Source organism: Ranitomeya imitator, chromosome 8, assembly GCF_032444005.1.
Source record: "Ranitomeya imitator isolate aRanImi1 chromosome 8, aRanImi1.pri, whole genome shotgun sequence".
Classification (NCBI taxonomy): Eukaryota; Metazoa; Chordata; class Amphibia; order Anura; family Dendrobatidae; genus Ranitomeya; species Ranitomeya imitator.
Window position 1 is genome coordinate 162,606,930 of NC_091289.1, and position 21,997 is coordinate 162,628,926.

Consider the following 21,997-nt stretch of genomic DNA (forward strand, 5'->3'; position numbering starts at 1 on the left):
AGAGTAAAACTAATCCCAAACTGTTCTTCAACTATATCAATAGTAAAAGAATAAAAATTGAAAATGTAGGCCCCTTAAAAAATAGTGAGGAAAGAATGGTTATAGATGATGAGGAAAAAGCTAACATATTAAACACCTTCTTCTCCACGGTATTCACGGTGGAAAATGAAATGCTAGGTGAAATCCCAAGAAACAATGAAAACCCTATATTAAGGGTCACCAATCTAACCCAAGAAGAGGTGCGAAACCGGCTAAATAAGATTAAAATAGATAAATCTCCGGGTCCGGATGGCATACACCCACGAGTACTAAGAGAACTAAGTAATGTAATAGATAAACCATTATTTCTTATTTTTAGGGACTCTATAGCGACGGGGTCTGTTCCGCTTGACTGGCGCATAGCAAATGTGGTGCCAATATTCAAAAAGGGCTCTAAAAGTGAACCTGGAAATTATAGGCCAGTAAGTCTAACCTCTATTGTTGGTAAAATATTTGAAGGGTTTCTGAGGGATGTTATTCTGGATTATCTCAATGAGAATAACTGTTTAACTCCATATCAGCATGGGTTTATGAGAAATCGCTCCTGTCAAACCAATCTAATCAGTTTTTATGAAGAGGTAAGCTATAGGCTGGACCACGGTGAGTCATTGGACGTGGTATATCTCGATTTTTCCAAAGCGTTTGATACCGTGCCGCACAAGAGGTTGGTACACAAAATGAGAATGCTTGGTCTGGGGGAAAATGTGTGTAAATGGGTTAGTAACTGGCTTAGTGATAGAAAGCAGAGGGTGGTTATAAATGGTATAGTCTCTAACTGGGTCGCTGTGACCAGTGGGGTACCGCAGGGGTCAGTATTGGGACCTGTTCTCTTCAACATATTCATTAATGATCTGGTAGAAGGTTTACACAGTAAAATATCGATATTTGCAGATGATACAAAACTATGTAAAGCAGTTAATACAAGAGAAGATAGTATTCTGCTACAGATGGATCTGGATAAGTTGGAAACTTGGGCTGAAAGGTGGCAGATGAGGTTTAACAATGATAAATGTAAGGTTATACACATGGGAAGAAGGAATCAATATCACCATTACACACTGAACGGGAAACCACTGGGTAAATCTGACAGGGAGAAGGACTTGGGGATCCTAGTTAATGATAAACTTACCTGGAGCAGCCAGTGCCAGGCAGCAGCTGCCAAGGCAAACAGGATCATGGGGTGCATTAAAAGAGGTCTGGGTACACATGATGAGAGCATTATACTGCCTCTGTACAAATCCCTAGTTAGACCGCACATGGAGTACTGTGTCCAGTTTTGGGCACCGGTGCTCAGGAAGGATATAATGGAACTAGAGAGAGTACAAAGGACGGCAACAAAATTAATAAAGGGGATGGGAGAACTACAATACCCAGATAGATTAGCGAAATTAGGATTATTTAGTCTAGAAAAAAGACGACTGAGGGGCGATCTAATAACCATGTATAAGTATATAAGGGGACAATACAAATATCTCGCTGAGGATCTGTTTATACCAAGGAAGGTGACGGGCACAAGGGGGCATTCTTTGCGTCTGGAGGAGAGAAGGTTTTTCCACCAACATAGAAGAGGATTCTTTACTGTTAGGGCAGTGAGAATCTGGAATTGCTTGCCTGAGGAGTTGGTGATGGCGAACTCAGTCGAGGGGTTCAAGAGAGGCCTGGATGTCTACCTGGAGCAGAACAATATTGTATCATACAATTATTAGGTTCTGTAGAAGGACGTAGATCTGGGGATTTATTATGATGGAATATAGGCTGAACTGGATGGACAAATGTCTTTTTTCGGCCTTACTAACTATGTTACTATGTTACTATGTTACTATGTGTTAAAGGGGGGGCCCACTGAGACTCTTTCACCCGGGGCCCTCAAAAACCTGGAGCCGGCCCTGGGTACACGCTATGTCTGTGGAAAACATGATTTAGACAGGTATGAGAAAAAGTGACATCTGAATGAGGCATTGCACTCGGCCGTTTAAAACGCCGGCCTATAAGGCTAGGGTCACATTGCGTTAGTGCAATCCGTTTAGCGCTAGCGCTAGCGGATTGCGCTAACGCAATGTTTTCTATGGGGCTGCGGTCGGGGTCGCGGTAACGTCCCCGCTCTCGCAGATCCCCGATCTGCGAGAGCGGGGAACGGACCGCGGGCGCGCCTCGGACGCTGCAAGCAGCGTCCGCGGCGCGCCAGGAATCACCGGCGCGTCGCTAGCGCGTGCCGAACATGGCACGCGCTAGTGAAGCACGTTCCCATTAGCGTGAATGGGCGCGTTAACGGCCGCGTTGCACGGCGTTAATTTCGCCGTGCAACGCTGTCCGTTTAACGCGGTCCCATAACGCAATGGGAACCCAGGGAGAAAGTTGTGGGGACATATGTATTTATTGTTTCTCTAATTAATTTAGTAAATCGTATATCTTTTTCCATGTATCCTTTTGATGAGTTGCGAACGGTGGAAATCCGAGTGTTTTCTGTGTGCTCGAATAATATGTTAGAGTCCCCGTAGCTGCATGTCTTATGGGTGTTCAAGAGGCACAAGACATGTAGGGATTTCCTAACAAACAGGCCGTCACTGGATGTGTTGTGTCTGTTGAATAGCTGCCAGACATGCATCAGCGGGGACTCGAACATACTATTCGAGCACGCCAAAGACACCCTATTAGCACCCGCGCATGCTCAGATAACACCTTATCCGAACGCGTTCACTCATCACTAGCTGTTGGTTGTTAGGTCATGTACTCTTTGTATCAATCTGTGAAAGACAAGTACCGGACACAAGACAAACACGAACGTCTGAGGTTTAACTGTGAAAAGAGAGAGAGGACAATGTTCAGCTGCAGGATCTCTAAGGTTAGCCAGTCATCAGACATCTACCTCTGTATAATTGCCTTAAGGCCATGTCCCCTTGTGCGAAAATGCTTTTCATTCTGCAGGTGGCAGCCCCAAAATATGCAAGGGCAATCAGCTGTGTTTTTGTGATTTTTTTTTTTTTTAATTACAAAATTTCCCTTTTATTAATTCATTTTTGGTACAAATTCGACACAGCATTCTTTTAGTTCAAAACCAGGATTCTGCACTTGAACCACAATTGTTTTCATTTTAGAAGCATTTGTTCAGGCTCCACATAGGCAAAAATGGCACCAAAAATGGACAATTCAACAGCGTCTTTACAGTGCCTAGCGAAAGTATTCGGCTCCCTGGAACTTTTCAACCTTTTCCCACATATCATGCTTCAAACATAAAGATACCAAATGTAAATTTTTGGTGAAGAGTCAACAACAAGTGGAACACAATTGTGAAGTTGAACTAAATTTATTGGTTATTTTAATTTTTTGTGCAAAATCAAAAACTGAAAAGTGGGGCGTGCAATATTATAAAGCCCCTTTAACTTGATACTTTGTTGCGCCACCTTTTGCTGCCATTACAAGTCGCTTGGGGTATGTCTCTATCAGTTTTGTACATCGAGAGACTATAATTCTTGCCCATTCTTCCTTGGCTCAGTGAGGTTTGATGGAGATCGTTTGTGATCAGCAGTTTTCAGCTCTTTCCACAGATTCTCGATTGGATTGAGGTCTGGACTTTGACTTGGCCATTCTAACACCTGGATACGTTTATTTGTGAACCATTCCATTGTAGATTTTGCTGTATGTTTGGGATCATTGTCTTGTTGGAAGACAAATCTCTGTCCCAGTCTCAGGTCTTTTGCAGACTCCAACAGGTTTTCTTCAAGAATGGTCCTGTATTTGGCTCCATCCATCTTCCCATCAATTTTAACCATCTTCCCTGTGCCTGCTGAAGAAAAGCAGGCCCAAACCATGATGCTGCGACCACCATGTTTGACAGTGGGGATGGTGTGTTCAGGGTGATGAGCTGCGTTGCCTTTATGCCAAACATACCGTTTGGCATTGTTGCCAAAAAGTTCGATTTTGGTTTCATCTGACCAGAGCACCTTCTTCCACATGTTTGGTGTCTCTCCCAGGTGGCTTGTTGCAAACTTTAAACGACATTTTTTATGGATATATTTGAGAAATAGCTATCTTCTTGCCACTCTTCCATAAAAGCCAGATTTGTGCAATGTACGACTGATTGTTGTCCTATGGACAGACTGTCCCACCTCAGCTGTAGATCTCTGCAGTTCATCCAGAGTGATCATGGGCCTCTTGGCTGCATCTCTGATCAGTCTTCTCCTTGCTTGAGATGAAAGTTCAGAGGGACGGCCGGGTCTTGGTAGATTTGCAGTGGTATGATACTCCTTCCATTTCAATATGATTGCTTGCACAGTGCTCCTTGGGATGTTTAATTTTGGAAATCATTTTGTATCCAAATCCAGCTTTAAACTTCTCCGCAACAGTATCACGGACCTGCCTGTTGTGTTCCTTGGTCTTCATGATGCTCTCTGTACTTCAAACAGAACTCTGAGACTATCACAGAGCAGGTGCATTTATACGGAGACTGGATTACACACAGGTGGATTATATTTATCATCATTAGGCATTTAGGACAACATTGAATCATTCAGAGATCCACAATGAACTTCTGGAGTGAGTTTGCTGAACTGAAAGTAAAGGGGCCGAATAATATTGCACGCCCCACTTTCCAGTTTTTGATTTTCCACAAAAAATTAAAATAAACAATAAATTTCGTTCAACTTCACAATTGTGTTCCACTTGTTGTTGATTCTTCACCAAAAATGTACGTTTGGTATCTTTATGTTTGAAGCATGATATGTGGGAAATGGTTGAAAAGTTCCAGGGAGCCGAATATTTTCGCAAGACACTGTAAATGCACAGTAGTAATGAATTTCCATAAAATCACATCCACTTTGCTAAAACTGTTAAACGCATAAGATTATGTTTTGTGTTTAGTGGTCAAATTTGAAGAGTTTTTGCAGTAGAAACCCGAATGGATATGTTGCTTTTCTGTTTATGCTGAAAAAACAAACATAAGAAGAAGAAAAAAACAGCACAATGTGCCGGTGTGACTTCAGTAGGAAGTTTACGCAAAGATTATTTGAAGCTGTGTTTGCCGAACAGTCTCATCCTGACGTTAGACCGCTGCCATCAAATATCCGCCGATCGGCTATGTTCATGCTAATTGTGTGTCGTTTAGACCCTCTGACCTGCACTTCCATGTGCTCAGTAGGATCATTAATAAAATCATTCGGTGCCCATAAATCATATCGGCAGTACATCTCTTAGTTACACGGGATGATGCGCTGCCAATAATGATGAGATAAAGCCAGATTCAAAGTCATTGCAAAGATGCTCGGAACATTAGGAACGCTTGTTCCCCAATCATGTGCCGGTCTAAATGCAGTACTATACCTCATTCACACAAGTCTATATTTTTTTGGGGGTTACGCATACCACCATACCAATTTCAGTATGTTCCATTATATGCTGTATATCCGACCAAGGTGTCCCACAGAGGAAAACAAAAAAAGTGAAGAAAACCTCACTAAAAACTAAACATTTTGTCTAGTAGAGCTTCTTCTGATGGTCGAAATAAAACCACAAAACATGAATTTATCGCAAATCTACTAGACCTGAATCTTACGGCCAAGTCCCTTATATAGGGGCAAAAAAACTAGACGTAAAAAGCGTTGATTGACATAGGAAGGCGATCGGCACTTGTTGGGAGGTTTGTACAACTGACGAGGTAAGTGCTTGATGACGAGTGTCCATTTCGATAAATGTAGGAACCATCAAAACCTTTTTTTACAAAGTGAAACATTCCTAAAATGTTGACTATTCCAATGTTTTCCTTTCCGCTCCTCCTTACTTCTCCCTTAGATATAACCCCTCTCTCAATATGTCCTAGGGCTATAATTCCAGGCCATCTTCCCCCTCTGATGAGTTGGCTTGCGGCTTCAACACTTCCAGGTCTTCAGAAGCCAGCTGTGTTCTTGTGTACCCAGGGCTGGTTAGATATTGACTGAGAAGTATACGCTTACTGGGGCAGAGAGGGGGTGAGAGTTTCAGTCAGAGGAGGAGGGAAGAAGAGAGGAGGTCATAGGCAGAGTGAAGGAAGGAGGGGAGGAAGCCATGGCCAGAGAAGGAGACACAGGATGATGTGGAAGCAATGTGGGCTACAAAATAATATAGAAAGCCAGGATCAGATCTGATGCTAGAGGTCGTGAGTTTCCCCTGGACCTCCTGGCACATCTGGACGCTGTGCATTCTCCAGGCTGGGATGGAAAGGATCAGCTGAAGCTGCAAGGCTGTCCGTCAGAGATGTGCCAGGGAGTCAGCCATAGCAGACAGCAGCGTGCTTCACTATCTCAAGACCCCTGCAGCAGAAGCCAGGTGTGCCAGTGGGCTCCAGAGAGCTAGAAGGGCCACAACAACACATGGAGACAGAGGAGGACTCCAGAGACACTGGACAACTGGTAAGAAAGATAATGTTGGCCTCCAATGCCCTGGAGGATGCCTCGCTGTCATCAGTAGGCTCCAAATGTAGCGGAAGCCCTACATAGGCAAATACCGAAAGATGATTTCTCAAGGGTTAAAGTCCCATCTCATTACTCAGAATATCTGGAAAGTATCAGACCTGTTGGCACAGAACTCTTTTTGTGTGAACAGTCTCCACTGCACAGTTACTTTAACTCTTTCTGACCCGTTGAGGCCCAGTCCCTATTCGTAAACCCACAGCGTATATGTAATTCCCCGAGGCGTTTCCTTAGCTCTCCGCAAGGCAACCAAAATACTAATTGCTGATTTAGTTAATTGTTCTCTTATTGCTTAAACCCGTGTTGAAAAATAAAAAAAGCTTTCTACTAAGGAAGAATATGAAAGTTCTGCTGCTTTTATAGCTCTACCACTGCACCCGATGGAGCAAAACGCCATTAAAGACATATTTCTATAATACCTTGTTGGTAACGTGGCTCGGGGTTGTTGTACTGCATATTTCTATGTATATTATGTGGCCGCCTTCTGTGAACAGTTTGTACATGCATAGGATGTCGATATCAAAAGACAAAATGGCAATACTCATAAGCTAAAATATTAATGCCACATAGTGGGCAGGTCAACATGAGTGGGCAGTGATGGCGCATAACCGTGCTCAAACCATCGGTCTCCAAACCTGAAGTGCCCATATTTATAGAACCCACGTGATCGCTAATTCTTTAAGATGCCCCTTAAAAAAGGATTGTCGGGTGCAAAAAAATGTCCCCATGTGCTTACTAATTTAAGTTACACAAAAAACTAACATAGGAAGAAGGCGGCTGGAGAGCAGCACATTCATCTGGTAAATATTAAAAAACCTTTATTTCAATTTCATTAAAAACTAACAAAATACATGAAAGACCTTAAAATACTGACGCGTTTCTGGCAAGAACGTCCTTAGTCATAGTATATACACTATACAGAGAAAAGTACTGGAATACATGTCTTCATTATTAAATTCAGGTTTCTCATTCAGTCCCATTGCCCCCCCTGTGTATAACATTTGGCCCCATTGCCCCTCCTGTGTATAACATCCGGCCCCACTGCCCCCCCTGTGTATAACATACGCCCCCCCCCCCCCGTGTTTAACATCTGGCCACATTGCCCCCGTGTATAACACCCGTCCCCATTGCTCCCCGTGTATAACATCCGGCCCCATTGCTCCCCCATGTGTATCATCTGTCCTCATTGCCCCTCCCTGTATATAACATCTGGCCCCTTTGCCCCCCTGTGTATAACATCCGGCCCCATTGCCCCACCTGTGTATAACATGCGGCACCATTGCCCCCCCTGTGTATAACATCCAGCACCATTGCCCCCCCGTGTATAACATCCGGCACCATTGCTCCCCCATGTGTATCATCTGTCCTCATTGCTCCCCCTGTGTATAACATCTGTATGACTTTCCCTTTGAATGTTTGTGTATATAGTCATAAAAGCTCCTGTAGGTGTAATGTTGAAATGCTTCAATACTTTAATCCATCCATTGTACTTTGTCTCCAAGGGTTTCTGATCTTCCGCTATAAAGGTCTGGTCCACGAAGATTCTTTTTGGTTTGTGACCAAAACAGTACAGTATTTCCTGTATTGGCACATGATAAAGATTTGTGAGGGGGCTGGCTGACTGCTCATTGCAATAGATAAGCCAGCCCCCTTCTCTATGCATCTGCCATGAAATTATGGAAGAAGGACAAATGTGGCTTGGAATGCAGCTTTGTTTTTTTGTTTTTTTTTGTCTATTGGGTCATTTAGGATACTCAGTATATCCCACACTATATGTAGACTTGAGTTGTATCACCACATCTGGCAGAGAAGATTTATATTTGTTTTCCCTATTTTGCTTTGTAAAATGGATGAAAAATACTATTGTGTGATTTCCTTTGCATTATTCATTTCACTGTCAGCGTGCCAAGTGTGAATAAGAACATATCTGACGTCAGATGATGTATGTGTGAGTTACTGACACATTGTGTCACAGGTAAAGTATGCCTTTACAAGCTCCTATAGATGCTATGACGCATGACCACATTGTCTAGACCAGGCCGGAAAAACCTTCCTGCAGAATAGTCTTTGTTGTCACAGACTGCCCAGTATGCACATGTGTAATGTTAATTTGTAGAAAAAGTATTTAATTTTTTTTTTTTTTAATGAACTTTCAATAACTAGAAAAAGCGTTTTCTAATGATGAAAGTCATATATACACTGTATGTACAAAAGTATTGGGACACCTACTGAGCTGTATGGCCTCCCACTGTAAGGCCATAGGAGTTGGTCTCCAGTTTGAAGTTATAGCAGCCCACTCTCCTCGGAAGGATTTCTATAAGATTTTGGAGGTGTATGTGGGAATTATTGTCCATTTATCCAAAAGAGCGCCTGTGAGGTCAGACTCTGATGTTGGAGGAAAGGCCGGGCTTACAATCTCCATTTTAGTTCATCCAAAAGATGTTGGATGGGGTTTAGGTCTCTTTATGTTTTTATAGACTTTGTGTATGGAGTAAAGTCATGGGGCATAGAAAATAGCCTCTGCCAAACTGTCCCCACAAAGTTGGAGCGTACAATTGCCCAAAATGTCTTGTATGCTGAAGCATTAAGATTTCCCGTAACTGGAACTAAGGGGCTAGGGTCGACCCCTGAAAAACAATCTCATAGCATTATCCCTCCTCCACCAAATTTTGGTACAATAGTAAATTTCTCGAGGCATTCACCAAACCCAAACTGCCAGATAGGGAAGAGTGATTGATCACTACCTCGAACACTCCAGTGGCGGCGACTTTACACCACTACATCCGACACTTGGCATTGTGCTTGGTGGTATAAGGCTGGCATGTAGCTGCTCGGCCATAAAGCTCCCTGCGGGGGCATAGTTATTGTCTTGTCAGGAGACACCAGATTCATGATCACGATGAATCTCTATTTCCAATGTGAAGTCGTACAAAGACGTCAGTGCAATTTAAAATTCTAATTAAAACATCCATTGACGCGTTTCAGGTTGGTGCACCCTTATTTTTCGCGCTGATGTGCTGCATGTATCAGACACTAGCTGTATGATTTTAGCTAGGTATATTAGACTCTGAAATACCGACAATTACTGAGGTTACTACATAACTACACTCGGCCCAATCCTTGTACCCACGGCAGATGAGCCATACTCAGGTCTCCATGCAGGACACCTCTGACCGCATTTTTCCGGCTCCTCTCTTCACTATCCACCTACATCTCAGCCTACTACATAACGTAAGGTCTCGGCCATTCAGTCTAGACCATTCCTTACAATCCAGAAATTTATAAGACAAATGTTCTTACTGAGCAAACATCTTTTTAGTCGAGCAAACACTTGCAAGTTCCTTGGGAGGAATGCTTTGATGGTCTATTCGCAGCTGAACTATTCAGGAGCTGTAAAGCGGCTGTAGGGTTAGACTTTGAAATAGAATAACAAGTGTCCTTTTGGGTTTTATTAGCAAAAGTGTATTTTAAGGCTGTTGTTTAACCCTTAAAAAGCTAAGGGTGCACCTTAACCCCTTTGTTATGGCTCCCGCTTCTGCTGCCGCCTCTACTTACCTCTCTGGGCGTCGCGCCGACTCCTCTCCACTTGCGGTCGTCCCCGCCGCTGTTCCTGGTCCGCCGCTCCGTCGCTCTCGTCGCCGCGCTGCCGCCTCCTCCATTGCGGCCGCTCCCGCTGTTGTTCCTGAGGAAAAAGAAAAAAGAAACTACTTTAAGAAATTCTCACTCCAATAATATATTAAAATCCATTAAATCTTTTATTTAAACACCAACAAGAACAGTACACAAAAAAAGAAAAAATAGATAAAAACAAGAGGGGCAGGTCAGTATATAAGATTTTTTAGTACAACAAGTCTCAACATTTTATAAATCCACAGCACTGGTTACTTAGAAAATTTTTCATCAATAACTGAAAAGGGGAGAGGATAAACATATGGCCCTTTAATCTATTAACTTACATAAATAACATGTGTCTTTAAAAGACTACTTCACAGTTCTATTTCCAAAGACCACATAGTACTCTGTTGCCAATAATTGCAAATAAGTGGCACAATTCCTCAGAAAGCCTCCTCCACCCTTGTTTATCAAAAAAAAAAAAAAAGGCACAATAATAATATATAATAATAATAATAATAATTTTTATTTATATAGCGCCAAAACATATTCCGCAGCGCTTTACAAATTATAGACGGGAATTGTACAGACAATAGACATTACAGCATAACAGAAATACAGTTCAATACAGATACCAGGAGGAGTGAGGGCCCTGCTCACAAGCTTTACAAACTATGAGGAAAACGGGAGACACGAGAGGTGGATGATAACAATATATACTAACCAGTGCTCATGTTCGGTATACTGATCCTGCCACCTCACACTCCAACGTACGTTTCACTCGTAGCTTCGTCAGGGTTCCTGGGCTTCCTGTGCCGTCGGCTCCTCCTCGCTCCAGGCGTCACGCTGATCCCCCAATTCCTTCTGCCACTAGGGGGCTTCGGCGTGGTGCTTCTCTCTCTGCGTTCTCTCGTCCTGTCTCTGCTCCAGTCAGGTGCTATAGGGCGCGGGCGCGCATTCCCAGTTCTTATTAACCTTCTCGGCTCCTTCCCAGCAGTCCCTGTGTCCTAATCAGATTTCAGCACAGGGTTTATCAGGCGTCTCCACCATTCTAGCAATGCCTGATTATCGTGTGAACTTCATGCGAGCTTCTGGCCTCTTTTCTTACCCGTCCTGTGACTCTGATTCCTCTTACTGCTTGCTTGCTACTGTTTGTCCGTTTTACCCCACTTTCCATCCTGAACTTCCTCTTGAGCCGTCCCTCTTGGTTCCAGCCGTTGCGGAATCTGACTCCCTCGGGCTTGCTCCTCACGGTCTCTGTATAGGGGTTGGTCTCCCAGGTTCGATTGCCCGTTGGAGCTTCAGTGCCGTGACCCAGTGGGTCCACTCTCTGTCTGTCCCTTCTGTCAGTTCATCAGAAACCGTAACAGTATAACAGTATAACAGCCTTCAATCCAGTGCGATTTTTGTTTGCCTATTTTTTCCTCATCTTCTTTCAAGAATCATAACTTTATTTTTATATCAACATTTGTGATGAGCGAATATACTCGTTACTCGAGTACTTGATTACATGTGGGGATTCCCTAGCAACCAGGCAACCCCGACATGTACTTATGCTGGCTAACAGATGTAAATCATTCAGCTACGGCAATGAAAACTAAATCTCCGAGCACTAAAAAATACTCGGAGGACCCCCGAGCATGCTCGGGAAATCTCGAGTAACGAGTATATTCGCTCATCACTAATCAACATAAATGTTTTACTTTTTTTTTTACTGCGGTATCAGCTGTGTATAGAGCTACTTTTTGTTGTAATTCTGGCTCTGATGATAATGAGCCTGCTGAAAACTCTTCCTGAAAGCAGTTGCTTTTTTTATTTTAGATGCACTGAAGCCTTGAAAAAGGTTTGCAAAGGTTGCCTAGCTTTTAGGATCAAGGAGAATCTACTCGATTAAATTATGAGAAGTTAAAGAGTTTTAAATAAATTCTTAGAACAATCCTTATGATAAAGCCTGTGATGACACCGCACCTCTTATATTGGTACAATAAACTAATTTTTTTCTTGCACAGCTTAATACCCTTTTTTTCAATACTCAGATGTTTCTTTTAAATCTGCAGATAAGATTTATTTGTGGAAAAGATGGAGATGGAGGTTAACACACGAGAATTTGTCTCCCCCGCTGACAAAAGGAGATCCCCAAGAAAAGTAAGACCTGCAAGTGTGAAGACGAGAGGTACGGAACAACCTGAGAAATCGGGGAAGCATGAAGAACGTGGAATGACAACAACTGTATTGCAGGGAAAGGTGAAAGCCCTGAAGGAAAAACAGATGAAGGCGAAGGAACCGAGAGTCCGTGAGAGCCCCGGCAGTGAAGACCACATTGCTGAAGATGCGCTGGTGTCTCCACAGCTTCGTACTTACCTGACTGAAGACTTGCTGGATTGTAATAAGCAGGAGCTGTTTTCTGGGGCTCGGCCGGAGATGTGGAGAGCTGATGAGCTTTTGGGGACTTGTGACATCGGTGGATCTACCTTGAGTCACTTCAACAACTGCCAAATGGAAAACTTGTCCAACTCTGTTCATAGTAATGAGGACAGTTCACAATCATGTTCTCACGACTTATTATACTCGTCGTGTGATACTCCAGGCACTACTGGGGACCCCCACTCTTCGCTGAGCCTGGCGGAACGAGTAGAAAGAAACCGGAAGGAGCTGAGATGTAAATTGAACCAAACAGCCTGTCACAATGTGGAGAATGCAAATGGCGGTTCAGCCAGCCAAGGGCATGTGTCCAAAGACTCCACCTGTGAGTATGGATGTGTGCGAGACTGGCTACACCTCAATAGTCTACAGATATACATTATATGGAATGACTAGTGTTTTGTATTGTAGGGTTGTTCTCTGGAGAGATAGACGCTGACTCTGGTGTATCGATACCCTTAATGGATGACTGCCGGTGAGTAACACCACATAACTGAGACGTATTAACCTGTGACTTCTGATGATGGGGGCATCCAAACTAAATTACTCCTCCAAGATTTTCCTGCCGTTGTTGCATTTACTTCAGTGGAACAACGCTGCAATATCTTGAACAGTCACTTAACAAATTTATTGTGAAAACAAGTACAAACAATCCTACCATTGCTGTAGGCAAAGAAAAGGCTGCCACTATGGCACCACAGCCTCTTCAGACACACGATTGGAGGGGTTGCTGATATTTAGACCTCCAGCAATTTTATATTGATGAAAGCCATCATTTTCAAAAGTGTGGATACATCTTTAACATTTGTACTCCACCTTTTTGATCTTCCCACATTCCTGTTTGGGATTGTATAAAGCAGTGTTCCCCAACTCGGGTCTGCAAGAGCCACCAACAGGTCATGTTTTCAGTATTTCCTTAGTATTGCCCTGGTGATAATTGCATCACCTGGACAGGCAAGCATTCAATCACCTGGGCAATACTAAGGAAATCCTAAAAACATGACCTGTTGGTGGCTCTTCAGGAATGGAGTTGGGGAACACTGGTATAAACTATGGCTGCTTTCTTTCAGTCACTGCTGTTCTGCTTAATTAAAGTGAATGGGACTTGGGTGCAATACGAGACGTAGTCCATGGTTAAGAATGGGGCTAAAAGAAACCTGTCCATGTTTTTGTGCCCCCGTAAAACTCTTCAAAGTGGAAATCCACCTTCAGACATAATCAGATTACTTGTTGGATAAGCTTTTTGCCCCAGACCGATGATATCAAAGATTTTTAGGACCAGGAGTTGACTCTGTGTGGAATTTGTACAAGTCCAGGAGTATAGTGCCTTCACACAGTCTTCTTTTCTTTTTCCATTTTTTTTTAATGGCCTTTGGCTCGGTCTTGAGCCATAGTGACTTGATGGATGAACGCTCTGTAGGAAGATCGATCTTGTGCAAACCTAGATAGGTCCACCAGGGTCTTCTGCATCGTAATCTTGAGGGTATCAAGCCATAGTGTTGCTGGTCTTCCTTTTCGCCTTTTTCTTCTATTCTTCTGACCATGATGTCCTTCTCCGGTGATCGCTCTTTTCATATAATGCGTCTAAAGTAGGCAAGTCATAGCCTGGTGATCCTTGCTTCGAGTGACATGTTTGGCTTTATTTTCTAGTATTTTAAAATGCCATTTTTTCTTATGATGTTTTAATGGATTTATCTTCTTTACTAATGTGTCGTGTTATACCATGTTTAAAAAAAAAATGCTAATCCACAAAGTATCAAACTGTTTGTAGAGATGAATTTGTACCACCTAGTCCATCAGCCAGGAGGGTGGTGTATGTCCGCTGGATCATAGCGGGAGAACCGCCTCTTACAGCATCTGTGGCTCTTCTTTTGAGTATCTGGGCCAGCTAATCAGAAGAGGAGCCGGGATGCTGTCAGGTAAGAGGAGGTTCTTTGGCTTCCATCCAGGGAATGAAGACTACCATCGTGACCGGTGAACTACGTGGTGCTAATTGATTTGCGCCAGCTATAATTGTATGTAGTATTTTATACCCTTTACCAGTGACCTCAAAATGGCATAAAATGTGTCAAAATCGCTGCAAATCCAATTTTGGTTAGCTTCTATAATTTTCAAGTTTGTCTAGAGTCTTCTTTTAACGTAGGTGAAATTCGGGAATGTTGTGTGGTGCATGGCAGATATTTTTATGTAGGAGAAGCCGATATTGGGTTGCTAGCACTCGGCTCTTCTTTAGCTCGCAGCATCTGCTGGTAGATGGACATCTACTTACTGACTTACGGCAGATTCACCCCCGCTGAATATTAATATGCCGCTAGAAGTGACCAGCATCTGTAATCTTTAAGCCTAAACCATATGTCCATGTGTCACAATCCCTATCTCCTTTCCTAAAATGGGTTATGTCCTAGTTTCGCAGCTTGCTGCATTTTATTTTTGTATTTCTAACAAAAATGCATTAGGGGGCACTATCAGCGGCAGTCTCTGCTCTCACCCTGGTTTTTTTTTTTTTTATACAGTCTGACGTTGGCTGATGCACTCAGGGAAGTGGCGTCATTATAAAATCCTTTCTAATCCTCTCCCAGGGAGCTCAGTGTCCGTCACGAACAGGCCAAGCAGCTGCTACACAGAGCACGGATGAAAGCAAAGGGGGCTAGTCCCTTGCGAGCCTCCCACTGCGTACTACCACATCCACACTCGCAGCCTCCGCCACGCCGGTAAGCAAAAGGGAATGAGGGGTGGGGGAGAGTGTGAAAAAAAAGAGAAATGAAGATGGTAAAATGTAGGAAGGGACCACACAACATAGAGAATGGGATTGAAGGGATTAAGATCAAAATCCAAAGCAAGTCATAACAAAAGGGAGGATGAGACGGTGAGAGTCGCCCGTATCACCGGCATCATCCGATCAGTCGTCCCATTGAGTATATCTGACATTATCTATACCCTTCCTATAGGTTGTGATTGAGCCGCCATGGTGAATGAGCTCAGACAATACCTATACCCAGCCGCCTGCCTCCATACAATACCCATGTTTGTGCCGTTGTTTCATGTTGGATTACTCAGCCCATAAACCTGTTCATTAGAAAGACGATGCTAATGAAACGTTTCCAGCCGTCATCTGCACAGTAATTATTTCCTACAGTGGTGTCGAGGAGCGCGCGGCAAAGCTTCATGTATGACAGTAATGATCCCTGCCTTGCAATAATACCCCATACTTCTGTCTATATTGTGTAACCCACGAGAATGCGCTGCTGAAGATCTTCCCTCGTTTCTTGGGTTAATCATTTGTAAACTTCAGCAGGAATTCCTGCATAATTTACCAAATGTTGAGGAAATCTCGTTCAAAGCCATCAGTAAGTTACGTCTCCGCACGCCAGCAACAATACTCGTTATCACGGGGCCATTTTCATTGATACACCCCTGCCCTATACATGGATGTCTTGGCTGAACACTCGCAGACACGTGCATGCTCAGGTAGCCAAAGTTACATGTGTTTTCAATGGAAGGAGGGGGATAAGTTACTGCGACAACTTTGGTGGTTTCATATCTATGGACGTTGAAAATCAAGATCACCAATCCTTATTTAGCCCTGACATTATCTGCTGGGATAGAGTCAGGAGGTCCGCATACACATGAGGTGGTCAACTGGTCCCACCGAGCTCAATGGGCTCTGCCAGGTTTTGAGTCAGTGAAACCTCCATGCTAGGAATATTACCAATTTTCGAGAGTCACCATCTTTCTTTACCAGGACAAATATTTAGTTTAACTTCATGATCGCTGTGGGGTCTGACTGCCCGGACCCCCCCACTGATCTCAGGAATGGGGCTGCAGAGCACTGTCTGAATGGTGTGAAGGTTGAACATGTGCCCCCCCATCGAGTGTGGAGATGGGCTGATTTTTGGCATGCCTATTAAGAATTAATGGAGCCGAGGTGTGCATGCTCACCCTCCGCTCGATTCAGATGAGGTTGTACTCGCGATCGCTAATGGTCTTGGCAATTAGACCACCAGTGATTGGAAAGTTATTCACTATCCCATCCATAGGGTATAACTTCTAAACTTAGTACAATCTCATTAAAGCCCCCCATAGACTTCAGACTCAATTTGTCTCAACCTGTCGATATTGGCTAATAGTCTGTGTATATTGGACCCTCTTGATACCCAACCAACAGATTATTGGAGATTCAACGGGTGATTCTTTTATATGGCGGAAAGATAAGCCAAACTGCAGGCAGCATGAATCAGATCCTGGCTGCACAATTTCAGCCAGGTACAGTACAGACCAAAAGTTTGGACACACCTTCTCATTTAAAGACTTTCCTGTATTTTCATGACTATGAAAATTGTACATTCACACTGAAGGCATCAAAACTATGAATTAACATATGTGGAATTATATACTTAACAAAAAAGTGTGAAACAACTGAAATTATGACTTATATTCTAGGTTCTTCAAAGTAGCCACCTTTTGCTTTGATTACTGCTTTGCACTCTCTTGGCATTCTCTTGATGAGCTTCAAGAGGTAGTCACCGGAAATGGTTTTCACTTCACAGGTGTGCCCTGTCAGGTTTAATAAGTGGGATTTCTTGCCTTATAAATGGGGTTGGGACCATCAGTTGTGTTGTGCAGAAGTCTAGTGCATAGACAGCTGATAGTCCTACTGAATAGTCTGTTAGAATTTGTATTATGGCAAGAAAAAAGCAGCTAAGTAAAGAAAAATGAGTGGCCATCATTACTTTAAGAAATGAAGGTCAGTCAGTCCGAAAAATTGGGCAAACTTTGAAAGTGTTCCCAAGTGCAGTGGCAAAAACCATCAAGCACTATAAAGAAACTGGCTCACATTAGGACCGTCCCAGGAAAGCAAGACCAAGAGTCACCTCTGCTTCTGAGGATAAGTTTATCCGTGTCAGCAGCCTCAGAAATCACAGGTTAACAGCAGCTCAGATTAGAGACCAGGTCAATGCCACACACAGTTCTAGCAGCAGACACATCTCTACAACAACTGTTAAGAGGAGATTTTGTGCAGCAGGCCTTCATGGTAAAATAGCTGCCAGGAAACCACTGCTAAGGACAGGCAACAAACAGAAGAGACTTATTTGGGCTAAAGAACACAAGGAATGGGCATTAGACCAGTGGAAATCTGTGCTTTAGTCTGATGGGTCCAAGTTTGAGATCTTTGGTTCCAACCACCGTGTCTTTGTGCGACGCAGAAAAGGTGAACGGATGGACTCTACATGCCTGGTTCCCACTGTGAAGCATGGAGGAGGAGGTGTGATGGTGTGGGGGTGCTTTGCTGGTGACACTGTTGGGGATTTATTCAAAATTGAAGGCATACTGAACCAGCATGGCTACCACAGCATCTTGCAGCAGCATACTATTCCATCCGGTTTGCGTTTAGTTGGACCATCATTTATTTTTCAACAGGACAATGACCCCAAACACCTCCAGGTTGTGTAGGGGCTATTTGACCAAGAAGGAGAGTGATGGGGTGCTACGCCAGATGACTTGGCCTCCACAGTCACCAGACCTGAACCCAATCGAGATGGTTTGGGGTGAGCTGGACTGCAGAGTGAAAGCACAAGAGTCAACAAGTGCTAAGCATCTCTGGGAATTCCTTCAAGATTGTTGGAAGACCATTCCCGGTGACTACCTCTTGAAACTCATCAAGAGAATGCCAAGAGTGTGCAAAGCAGTCATCAAAGCAAAAGGTGGCTACTTTGAAGAACCTAGAATATAAGACATATTTTCATTTGTTTCACACTTTTTTGTTAAGTATATAATTCCACATGTGTTAATTCATAGTTTTGATGCCTTCAGTGTGAATGTACAATTTTCATAGTCATGAAAATACAGAAAAATCTTTAAATGAGAAGGTGTGTCCAAACTTTCGGTCTGTACTGTATATTTTTCTCTGAAACACTGAGGATTTTCAGAGAGGATATCCTTTGTAAATTAGACCTGGTACCATGTCTTTTCCAAGCTATATGTCCTGGTGATTAACAGGTCTCTCACTATGGTAGAGATATGTCAATCACCAGCAGTGGTGCTGGGAAGAGCCGGCCAGGAGCAGAGCCGGATTAGTCTCATCTCTGCCGACTGTCCTGAATCTTCTAACTATATCTTCTCTGAAATATCGGAGCCTTTCAGGCCGTATATGTCTCTTTACAGGGCTCATTGTGTACATTATGTAAATGAAAATGACTTTTCCTACAACATCACGTATTGACCACTGTCTTACCATGCCCATTGCCACAGACCACTAACCAAGATGTTCACATTATGTCCAGAAATTGTGAAATCATCCTGAAAATTGAGTTTTGACAATGTACTTTTGGGTATATTTTCTTCTGCTTTCAGTGCCACTGGTGGTGTGACCGACGGGGGATCTCAAAGTGACAGCTCAAGCAGTGACTATTGTTCTTGGCACAAAGGTTCTCGTGGGAGTTCTCCATCTCATGTACGGTTTCAGGATGAATCTGAGAGGGATGTAGAAGAGAGATATCGAGAACGGCAACATGTTCCACAGACTGCTTCTCTGAACAATACTCCTCCACCAAAGAGACAGGCAAATGGGTCTCCTTCCTGGGCGGAGCAATTGTCACCATCTGGTCATGGACAGTCTGGAAGTTGTGGATCCAACATCAAAGTATCAGGACTCAATCCAGCTGCTACTCATGGTACTAACTTACGAAGTGTTCACTTAGGCTCAAAAATTACTCAGGATGGCTCCCTCAGCTCACCTATGGGGGTCAAGCCCTCTCCTCACTGGATTTTACCTTCCCAACCATGGCGAGTTCATACAGAGCTGATCCGTGAGACTCACATTGGCGGGGACTCTACTGCAGACTCTTCTGGAGAAGAAGATGGCAGCAGGACTCATAGATGGGGAACACACAAATTATACAACAGTTTACCAAATACACCTGAGCATGGCGCAACGTTACGCCCAACGCGCTCATTCTCAGATACTCCAGCAAAAACTGGAGGATCAAACTCGGAAAATGTAATTAAAGGAAAAAATGGTACCTCTGTTTTTGCTCTAGAAAGCAGATTTAGGGAGAAGTCTTCTATTTTCGAACCTAATTCTGTTCTAAAAATCTCAGAATCTAATCCACAGTTGGGTGCCATGACTGGTGGGTACTATGTTGATTCTATAAGAAATGGTTCAGCAAAAATGCCACAAGACCTGGAAGCTAAAACCACAAGAAAACCCAAGAGTTTCAATCTGGACATGGAGAAGGGGTTCAACACATTACATACAGAATTAGAAACAGGGAACATTGTATTAAATCTAGATGGTAGACAAGGAGCAATGGATCAGACAGACGGTAGAGCCCATATTGCTCCCATGGTTCCTTGTATGCCATTTGTGGTCCCTCCATCAGATTCTGGCAAGATGCAAGGTGGTCTTTCTAACCGTGTGCCTATTCCTCCACCGGGAAAAGCACCCACCGCAGTGCTATCTAGAATGGGTAGATTGGCAGTCCATACTCAGGGTGCTAACCAACAGCTATTACATGGAGGAAATAAGGTACCAGTGTTTCAGGACAAAAAGGGAATTCACTCCAACTTGGTGCCAAACTCCAAAGTGATTGATCCTGATGTTCTTGGAGACATAGACAACCATCATCTGCCTTCCTCCAGCGTGAAATTAATGGAGCCTCGGGGTAGAGAAGCATCTTCAAATTGTAAGAAACAGTCAGAGGAGAAGAGGAGCAAGGAAGCCAAGGAGAACAGAACGGCTTCTGGGAAGAAACCGGTGAAAAGGGAACCAAGAGACAATGAGAGCTCTTACCCCGGTAACAGACATGTGCACTGCGAGAGAAATAACCCAACTAAAGAACTTCGGGAATCTGGGCCTGGTCCTAAGGTCAGTAGTCAATCCAGGGAGGAGACCTTAAATGAAGGGAGTTTTCTGAAAAAAGAAAAGTGCACGGAGAAACCTCGAACTAACCGCCAACAATCTGCAAACAATGAGCGCATTGGTAAGAAAGTCTGCTATTTATCATGGTCTATATAAAATAAAGTCTAGATTTTTGTATGACATGAGCCATAGATATTCAGAATCTAGGCCAGAACAGGAGCCGCAGGAGGTATAAGGGTAAAGCTAATCTGATACAATATTCTGTAAGGGTCTGCAGACGTGGTGAGAGTCATTATGGTTCTGGTTAAGGATACATTTCACTTACTGTTTGCTTTTTTATTTTTTTAAGGTTTTGGTCCAGTGATTGCAACCAAAGACCGATGCATAGAGCTGGCGCCAGAGAGGTGAGCCGAGAAGGCACATTTATTCATAAATAGTAATCCTTATATTGTTCTGCTTGATTATTGCAGTTTTTGGGTGTAACGATTTCTGCCAAAGAAGGTTGACCACAATGGTTACCATTACTGCTCTTCACATAAGTTATCACCCTTTTGATGTCCACACACACGAGGGAGCTGTGTGCTGAATGCTGAACCCTGAATCCCCCAAATCTTTGTGTAGTCAATGAGAATGAAGACCAACAGGATCAGGAGTCTAAAATGCAAACTGCCTGATCCTGCTCTGCCTCATCATCCTCTGTAGAGGAGAAGTCAGGGGGGTATCTATACAATTAGATCGTTGGCGAGTTCTGCTGAAATCAACTTTGAAGGGGTTTTCCACTGCAATAATATTGGTGACTTATTCTTCGGGAGAAGTCCTCGTTTTTAGAAAGGTTGTGATCCGACAGCAAGCAAGTAAAGAGAGTACAGAGCGGAGCACCTCTGCTCCATCATATATAACGAAGCTGACAATCCCTGCTGTACCTAAATTGGCAGCCATGTTGGTTTGATCGAGCTCCCCAAGAAACAAATCTAATTGCGACTACAAATATGCTGGTGCAGGAGTGGCGGCTGTGCTGGTTATTAGTTTTCTGCTCCTTAAAGGGAAGTTTTTTGATATGTAATCTGAGAGTTACATGATGTAGGGGTAGAAAGCTTAATTCCAGCAATGCATCACTTACTGGGCTACTTGGTGTAGTTTTGATAAAATCCCTGATTTCTCTGTTGTAAATGTAGCAGTGCTATGAATTCATGGTGAAGGACCCTGGTGCTAAACAATCTCCATCTTGTGATCTTTTTCACAGCAAAGTTCAATGTGAGGTTAAAAAAGGAGACCTTCGTAGTGGAATGAGAAAAATCTTCTCCAGCATTGGCCTAACGTCAAGACCCAAGTTGGAGCGGTTTCAGTCTTCTAGTTTGGAGCATATATCTCCTCCAGACTTCCATAAAGGACACACAACAGCAAATGGGGACAGTGATTCATGTGTTGGATGTGAGAAGCTGGGAGCGATAAAGAAGAGTCCATCACTGCAATCTCTGAAGCTGGTGAGTAGAGCAGCATCCCAGCTGAATAAACATGAATGACAGCTTGTTGTGTGTGCACAGCCCCTGATAAGTGTCTGTGGTGACACCTCCTCATTGCCTGCAGCCCCTTATCTGCTTTCTGCACCTGCCTTATCTCTGCATAT

General features: G+C 43.4%; 1 protein-coding gene across 2 annotated transcripts in view; it reads left to right on the forward strand.

Annotated features, from left to right (window-relative positions):
* The first annotated feature begins 6,038 nt into the window (after positions 1–6,038).
* The window catches only part of KIAA1614 (KIAA1614 ortholog), a 35,007-nt gene continuing 19,048 nt past the window's right edge, over positions 6,039–21,997 (forward strand). Inside the window, exons 1-7 of one of the 2 annotated variants that reach the window (XM_069737726.1) lie at positions 6,039–6,419; positions 12,149–12,837; positions 12,924–12,987; positions 15,092–15,223; positions 18,864–20,491; positions 20,720–20,774; positions 21,614–21,854. In XM_069737726.1, the coding sequence (XP_069593827.1) occupies positions 12,171–12,837; positions 12,924–12,987; positions 15,092–15,223; positions 18,864–20,491; positions 20,720–20,774; positions 21,614–21,854 (2,787 nt within the window). In that variant the 5' untranslated portion in view covers positions 6,039–6,419; positions 12,149–12,170. Of the gene's footprint in view, positions 6,420–12,148; positions 12,838–12,908; positions 12,988–15,091; positions 15,224–18,863; positions 20,492–20,719; positions 20,775–21,613; positions 21,855–21,997 lie in introns of both variants that reach the window. The other variant, XM_069737724.1, reaches the window with a different exon arrangement.